We start from the raw sequence: 8,264 nt of genomic DNA, 5'->3' as shown, positions 1-8,264 counted from the left end.
TTAACTGAGATGTGATTGTTTAAGGCTGGAATATGTTTCTAAGGTTCAACGCTCTTTTAGAAATGTACAGATTTTGTATGTATTTGCATGTTTTATGGGAAGGTTGTGCTCAAAAATGAGTTGGATCAACCAGTAAAGCTTGTTTGATGCTCAGGCATCGGTTTCACTAAAGTGATTTGGAAGCGCTGCTTGCACGCAGATGACAAATGGTGGCAGTGTCATGTTTCACAAATGATTGTCACTTGCAAATTGCAGATTAATTTGAGTGCTACGGGGCTCTCGCTTGTTGTGCATGGTTTGCAAGTATACGTCGTTTGTTTGGATTAGCAAAACATCAAAATAAACAGGAAAGGAAACAAATAAGTTCACAGTTTCTGACACCAAATTCACATCAGAGCAGCGGTGAAGTGCGGCCTGCGGATTGCTGCAGATCACAATAAAGACATCTTTTAATAGAGATGTGACAGATAAAATGACAAGCAAAAGGCGACAGTTTCTACAAATAACAGGTGAGTTTATTTTTTCCAAAAACTTATTTACATTATATACAAAAACACAACCCCAAAATAAGCCACATACAGTAACAGTAACAGTAACACTATGCACAGAACCTCAGAAAGATGGTGTGCAATGAGATCAGTTATACAGTGTATCAGTAATCTCTCAGCAGAAAGGCACACTTCTTGGTCACAACAGACACAAACAAACACTCACACATCAACACACAGTACACAAACACATGCTCACACACACAAATACTGCATCTAGGAGAAATGCATTCAACATATGCTTCATTATGGGATGTGCTCTGATAAATAACGTTGGTCTTGCAGTGCTTCCATTTTTTCTCATAAATAAAAAATATTTAAAAATGTACAGTACAGCGACTACATTTGCTGGTGTATGTCCACTGGCACAGATCTGTATTCTACGTCACTAGTCCACACAAAAGGAACGTTCTGCAACTCCTCGGGCAATCTTAACACATTAAAAGGACTGCCCCCTCGCTGCATTTTCCAGCCGTCTCGTATACGCTGGACTGACCCCGCCCCCCCCGGAGTCCTCGTCTCCAGAAACCTTCCAGGTGCAGTTGATAGTCCAGTCGAGCCCCCTCCCACCGTGTGCTGATCAATCTTCCTCCTACGAAAAGTGCTCAAATAAAGAGAAGGCAGTGCTTCTCGCTGATCCAGGTTGGGTCCCCCATGGTGATGGTGCATTGGTTGTTGGAAGTGCTGAGTTGTTACATGGGCAGCCTGTTAAACAAAAACAGGTTTCATTTACTCAGAATAATCACAAAGGCTTCTTCTTAACTGACAGTATTATCAAATATAATTTAATTCAAGAGTGTTCTGACAAGACAGCCAACATTTAATCAAGTGTCGTACCGTTTTCTTGGCTTCACTTCCCAGCCATCACGACATTTCGAGAAAATTATGGAGTCCCCCGGTGAAATTTCGGTTTTAACAGAATCTTGGGTACAGAACGTAAACCTGTAAAAAAAATAATAAATGTCAGTAAATGTTTGTCAAGAAAAAAAGAAATCCTGGAGGTGTGGTGTCTAAGCCAGCTGCTTCCCCCTACTTACTTCTTCTGCGTTTCCCCAGCTTTCACACGAATCCGCCGGACTTCCAGTACAGGTTTGGGAGGCTTGGCGTTCCAGGACCAGAAACTCTTCTTGAGGTTCTTCCAGACGGAGTTCCAGGATTCAGAATCTCCTTCCCAGCTCAGACGGATCTTCAGCAGGTCACCGATATCCTTCTCAGTGAACACCAAGAAGGTGTTGGTCAGGTTCAGACCGATGATCTCGTCGTGGCTGCACAAAAAAAGGGAGGAGAAATCGGGTTAAGTCCCAGAAAACTGAACACAGAAGTTCTAATCTGAGATGCCTGTCTGATCACTGACGTATTGCCATGTCGTGCTTCAGGCTCTTCTCATACACCGTTCATCGCTATACCTACAAAAAGCACTACAATTTGTATATATCCCATAAAAGCAATTTGTATGTAATCCACGTAATCAACACCAGCATTTCTTAGTTAAAAACACCAGACTTTCACCCAGGAGGCCGGCGTTTGTATCCCGTGTGAAACCAGAGGTCAACGTTTATTTTATTTTACGCCACATCCGGAGATATTTTAACCAAAACCACAATCTTTTCCTAAACCTATTTAAGTAGTTTTGTTGCCTAAACCTAACCAAGTTGTTTCCTGTGAACATGGAAGTTTATTCTTAAAGGACTGCATGCATGTACCGAGCAAAAATTGCTGGACACTCGTAGGAAAACGCACATCGAAGGTTGTGACATTAACTTAAAATTAGCATCTATGGAAACTTTAACTGAAAGTGACTGAGTTCCTCCTCCAGTCCGAGCTTGTTGTACAACACAAATCTATGTGGCTGACAGTTTGAAAAGGTCAGTACAAACTAGGTTCAAGTTCCAAAATTATATCACAGCAGTCTGTGTGCTCCTAAATATCACACGCAGTGCAGCTGTACATATGGGAGGACAGTAGCCAAGCCAGTGCACGGTGGTTTTATAGGCTGCCATGCTGAGGTGTTGCAAGGATAGACTTTAGATTTTGAACTTACACATCGACAAATATGTTTGCTGTGTCTGAATGGGCTCCGTACAGCTGGACATGGAAGGTGGGATCTGCATTGTCTGCCTGTTTTCTGTTGAACACGTGCATCTTCATCTGGTAGTGGTAGCCTTAAAAAGAAAACATGAAAAGTTAATGTTTGATCCACTGTGGATTTGTGTACAGTAGTAATTTATACTGGCAAGTGTGGAATCATAAAGATAAGAAACTCAGTGATTATGCTATCGTAGAGTTGTTTTACTCGAGGAAGTAGTAGTAAAAGATAAAACCGGCAACGCATTTACAAGCCGTGCTCTTATTGTGACTCACCTCCGAAGGGAGTGTCGGCGTTTGTCTTCAGATACATTTTGCTGTTGCGCCTCTTGCGCATCTTTCTGGTGTTGTAGCCGATGTTGTTGCAGCGGTTCTTGCGGCAGCTGAGGCAGATGCCTTTCTTGAAGCGGTCGGGGCCGGTGCACTGGTAGGCAAAGCTCATGTGGTCCTTGCTCATCAAGGAGTCCACAAACAAGTGCACGGCGCGCTCGTGCTCGCACTTCATCACCTCCATGAAATCTGGAGGGAAAGAGGGAAGCAGGTTAGATCGGCTAAAGATAAGACAACGTTGCAAAATGTTTAAATAAATTAATATAAACTGCAATAGACTAAGATACATCATTCATCTCTTTGCTTAGATGGAAATGGGATAAACCTAATAAACTAAGAAATGCTGGTTTCTGCAGATGTGGTTTAACTGATAACTCTTGTTGTGGACAGCTGGGATCTACAAACAAAGAGCCACTTACTTCCAGCCACTGCCAGCACGTCACCCAGTGCACAGCCGGGCTGCACTTCACCACCGTTGGGGTAGATGTCGATGTCCCCAATTGGCTGCTGGATCCCGATGCTCACACCCAGAGCCTCTCGAGTGTATGTGTGCAGAACGTCCACAAAGTCGGCATCATCTGGGGAGAGGCGCTTCTGTTCTTCTACACCCTCAAACATCGGACCTGCTGGGTCTAGACCTGTTAGAATAAAGATGAGACAGGTGGTCAGGACAATGAGGCTGCACCTTATTTGAGGAGCGTTTATTCCTGTTGCGCTGAACTTACCGGTGATTCTGCCGATGGTCCCTCGCGCAAACCTCCCCGCGTAGCCCGCTACGTGAGCGCCTAAGCTGTAGCCAATCAGGTGCACGTTCGCCAGAGGCAGCTGCTGCTCGTCCTGTTAAAAAAGTTGCACACACATCATCAGCAGCTGCCGCCGTGAAAACTAACACACACTGAACAAATCCTGGATGTCAGCCAGTGATGATCAGTCGTGCCTGCAGCCGAGCCAAGCTCAGTTAACCCGGACAGAATCCACTGACAGTCCCTTCCATGCAACAGCGCCTCCACCATCTGTCTCAGTTTGTCTCCATGAAACACTCTTTGTCTGTGTTTACAACTACGTGGCAGGGTGCCGGAGTCTCTCCTCATTTGCCATTCGTGCACCAGTCCAACTATGTGACAGTCCCGCTGAATGGAAATTGTTGTCTTTGCCTCAGAAGTACTAAATAGACCCTGATCCTTATTAGAAAATATCAAGTATCCTGAGCTGTGTGAAGACAACATAGCAGAAGGAAATTGAGCTACTGCCTCAGGGCCACTTGGGAGATCTAAATGAATATTTAGCATAACACGTTTTCATTAGTCTGTCACGCTCACAAAAGAGCTGAGTGATCTCTTAAATCACTCTAATTGTAACACATGAGGGGGGGCCGGTTGTATGGATTTGCAGGTACTCAGCTGTTCTTCTGTCACGCAGCATTGCAGACTTCGCTGCCAAGATAGCTCAGATGACGCACTACGCCATAAGGCATTTAGAATAAAATCACATCCCAAAACATACCTGAGGATTTATGAGATCCATTTATCTTTCCGCCCTATATACTAAAGACATATTGGCTTTATGAGAACAAGCTGCATCGGGGCTGGGTGACAATCCATGCATGAGAGTACTGCGGTTTTCATCAGGGTGTTCCAATAAACTGGTTCAGTGCATTTCCTCTTTAAAAAAACCTCAATAGAAACCCAGTTTGCATAATTTGATCGCAGCCTCGGACGTGGCTTCATAAGCAGAAACCAAGCTAGTATTACATGTACACACCTGAAGCCAGTTGAGCAAGCCGGCGATGTCGAGGCCGACGTCGTGGGTGTGGTTGACCGCGTCGGGGTACAGCTGCTGAGCCATAGATATCCAATCAACGACCACAACATTGGCCTCACTTTCCCGCTGCATCACTGCAGAGACCAGCTTGTGCATCCAGCTTTCGAACATCCCGCTCATCTGAGAGAGAGAAAAAGACATCAGGAGTCAGTCAGACAGACTACTTTACCCTGTGACCTCTCTTGGACACTCACATTCACATGATACATTCCAGCAATCAAAGGTTGGACAACGCCGTGAAGCACATAAGTGACCCATAGAGAAAGAGAGAGGCTGCAGCTAGATAGGGATGATACATGATTATTTCAGCTCATATGTACCGTCCAGCCGTGGATGATGAAGATGGTCTTGGCTGTGGCGTTGAAGCCACACTCCTCTAGACACTCCCTCTTGCCAGCCTGCAGGTAGCAACCCTCATGGTCCATGTCTAAACTCTTCCTCATGTTGTACTTGACGGCGCCATAGAGAGCCTTGCTGTCAGTTGGCAGCTCATCCGATCCACTGTCTGAGGGGAAAATTACACAAGATTAAATTGAGGAAATAAAGCAGATTAACTTTATTTCATGCATTCATTAAAAAAATTTCAAACACAGGTCAGTCAACCAATCACGCCTCACACATGCAGGAAGAGGCTGAAACAGCCAATCAGGTTGCTTTTGCAGCCAACATCTGTTACAATAAAGCCGGTTGCATGCAAGTTGTACCGGAGCGCAGGCGCAGAGCCAAAATGTCACCGCCGCCCAGCTTATTTTATTTCATAGCCTACTTCTTTTCACAGCTGTAACCACAGCTAGTATAATTATAATGTGACTTTACCATCTCAGCCCCTGAGGCTACAACGGTACAATTACATCATATTTTGCAAGAAGCCGTTAGAAGCAGATGATGCAAACACATCATAATTATGGAAATATGTGTTTTGTGTAATTGCACAGCTCTAATTAAGTCTCTTTGTGTTTGATTCTTGATGAAAGAGGGTGTGTGAATGCAAACCAGTCTGGGTTAATCCCGCCGTGCAGGAGCATGAAGCGTCAGATGTGAATTTAAATGAACCCGACACCCTCTGGTAATGGGCCACACAGACTCAAATGACTTCAGCTGGGTTGTAAAAAGCGCTGGTGAGCCGGTCGGTTCGTGGTAAAACGCGGATTCAGCGGAACATCTCTCCAACTAGTTCACACAGACGTGGCGTTGTGTGTCCACCTCCACTTGGGAGCTGCTTCTTTTTCTTTTTTTTTTTTTATTGCGTCTGCTGCTCCCAAAAAAGGACACGTCGCAGTCTTTAAATCCATCCCCGTTTTTCTGGTTCACTCTGCCCGACCACACTTGTTCGCTTTTACGCATAATAGCCTTCAAATAAATAGAGTAATGACGCAGGGATGTGGAGGAAAATGTGAGGAAATGTGAAATTTAGGCTTCTTAATATACATTTCCATTCATAGATTTCCCACAAGAGCATGTTTGCCCTACTTTACATACCAGCTTGACATTTCCCTTTGAGGCTGTAAATGAAATACATGAATGAACAATAGACACAAAGACATTTCTCTTACCTTTAAGAACAGCGTTTTCTCCAACAGCAGATGAGAAAAGCGCAGCAGCACACTGTAGGAAAATCCACAGCAAAAGGGCTTTATGATTCATTTCTCAGTCACAGACGAGTGTGGAGGAATTAAAAGCTTCCTGGGAATATAAAAAATGTCTTTTTTTTGTGTTGCCGGGTGGTTGCTCAGTTGTTAGGTAGATTAGGTAGTTTAGATCCAGTGGTGACAAAGAGCAACAGAGCCTGGTGGTGGTGCGTTTTTTTTTTTTAGTGCGCTCCCTGAAAGCACCGCTCAAGAAATGTATAAACTTGCATCAAGTGTCTCATTAGGAGTTTTAAATAGTTTCCTTTTCAGTCATCTGATCATCGGCTGATCTATCGTGGATCTTATTGGTCAAGCCCCCGTTTGTTTACGTTGAAAGGCGTGGCGAAGCTGAATGAAATCGTAGTAGGCTTGTCTCACGTTGTGCGTGCCTTTAACCAGCCTTGTGGTGGTGTGGGGCGTGAAGGCTGCGACTGACGCAAGCTGCCATGAAACTCACCCAGAAGCTCACAAGATGATAGGATATGAAGGTCACAGACAGTACAGTTGTTGCCAAACAGTGTGTGGAAATTACCAAAAAATGAGCCAATGGGATAAGCAGATATGAGGAGGCACTTACAGAGAATTATTGTCTTCTTTAAATCTCACAATATTCTAAATAATAACACTATACACTGTAAAAAAAAGTGTAAAATAAGAAAATGTCTGTTAAAAAACGGAAAAATACTGTCCGTTAATTAACATAAATAAACTGTAAAAAAATCCAGTAATTATCTTTATATAATTAGCCTTTATTACTGTAATTTTACAAGAAATATTTTACTTTTAACATATATTTATTGTTAGAATAGTCATACACCGTAAATCTAAGCCCATTTACATATAAATCACAAATGAAACATGTAATTTTTACATTTTTATCTGTCATTTTGAAATACAGACAAAAAATGTAAAATTTCTTGAAAAAAACTGTATAAAAAAATGTTTTTTACACTGTAAAAAAAAACGTTTTTTTTTTTTACAGTGTATATCTGCACAGTATCCTATAACTGGGAAACCATGTATAGGATACTATAAAATTACAAATATTTCTTGTAATTTTTAAAGAAATATTTTACTTTTAACATATATTTATTGTTAGAACAGTCATACACTGTAAATCTAAGCCCATTTACATATAAATCACAAATGAAACATGTAATTTTTACATTTTTATCTGTCATTTTGAAATGCAGACAAAAAATGTAAAATTTCTTGAAAAAAACTATAAACTTTTTTTTTTACACTGTAAAAAAACGTTTTTTTTTACAGTGTATATCTGCACAGTATCCTATAACTGGGAAACCATGTATAGGATACTATAAAATTACAAATATTTCTTGTAATTCTTAAAGAAATATTTTACTTTTAACATATATTTATTGTTAGAACAGTCATACACTGTAAATCTAAGCCCATTTACATATAAATCACAAATGAAACATGTAATTTTTACATTTTTATCTGTCATTTTGAAATGCAGACAAAAAATGTAAAATTTCTTGAAAAAAACTGTATAAAAAATGTTTTTTTACACTGTAAAAAAAACGTTTTTTTACAGTGTATATCTGCACAGTATCCTATAACTGGGAAACCATGTGTAGGATACTATAAAATTACAAATATTTCTTGTAATTTTTAAAGAAATATTTTACTTTTAACATATATTTATTGTTAGAACAGTCATACACTGTAAATCTAAGCCCATTTACATATAAATCACAAATGAAACATGTAATTTTTACATTTTTATCTGTCATTTTGAAATGCAGACAAAAAATGTAAAATTTCTTGAAAAAAACTGTATAAAAAATGTTTTTTACACTGTAAAAAAAAACGTTTTTTTACAGTGTAT

General features: G+C 41.0%; 1 protein-coding gene across 3 annotated transcripts; it reads right to left on the bottom strand.

Moving 5' to 3' along the window:
* Positions 1 to 493: 493 nt before the first annotated feature.
* Positions 494 to 6,702, bottom strand: lipg (lipase, endothelial). 3 transcript variants are annotated; one of them, XM_037777469.1, is made up of 10 exons: positions 6,338 to 6,702; positions 5,105 to 5,289; positions 4,725 to 4,904; positions 3,689 to 3,800; positions 3,383 to 3,601; positions 2,910 to 3,152; positions 2,590 to 2,710; positions 1,586 to 1,813; positions 1,386 to 1,490; positions 494 to 1,253 (listed from the first exon to the last, which is right to left on the bottom strand). In XM_037777469.1, the coding sequence occupies exons 1-10, from the start codon at positions 6,426 to 6,428 to the stop codon at positions 1,241 to 1,243; spliced, it is 1,497 nt and encodes a 498-aa protein (XP_037633397.1). In that variant the 5' UTR covers positions 6,429 to 6,702; the 3' UTR covers positions 494 to 1,240. The 3 variants fall into 3 exon arrangements, with proteins under 3 accessions (XP_037633397.1, XP_037633399.1, XP_037633398.1); XM_037777471.1 differs by lacking the exon at positions 6,338 to 6,702 and adding an exon at positions 5,778 to 5,887; XM_037777470.1 differs by lacking the exon at positions 6,338 to 6,702 and adding an exon at positions 5,489 to 5,715.
* Between the last annotated feature and the right edge of the window lie 1,562 nt (positions 6,703 to 8,264).

The sequence above is a fragment of the Sebastes umbrosus genome, chromosome 8 (assembly GCF_015220745.1).
Source record: "Sebastes umbrosus isolate fSebUmb1 chromosome 8, fSebUmb1.pri, whole genome shotgun sequence".
NCBI classification, from domain to species: Eukaryota; Metazoa; Chordata; class Actinopteri; order Perciformes; family Sebastidae; genus Sebastes; species Sebastes umbrosus.
This window is presented reverse-complemented; position numbering and strand designations above follow the sequence as displayed.

Excerpts from the sequence above, each read along its gene's own strand:
- lipg (XM_037777469.1), bottom strand. The coding sequence starts at position 6,428 with ATGAATCATAAAGCCCTTTTGCTGTGGATTTTCCTACAGTGTGCTGCT. Across the intron at positions 3,801-4,724 it reads GCTTGCTCAACTGGCTTCAG|GACGAGCAGCAGCTGCCTCT; the intron begins GTGTGTACATGT and ends CTTTTTTAACAG. Across the intron at positions 2,711-2,909 it reads CGCCGACACTCCCTTCGGAG|GCTACCACTACCAGATGAAG; the intron begins GTGAGTCACAAT and ends TTTCTTTTTAAG.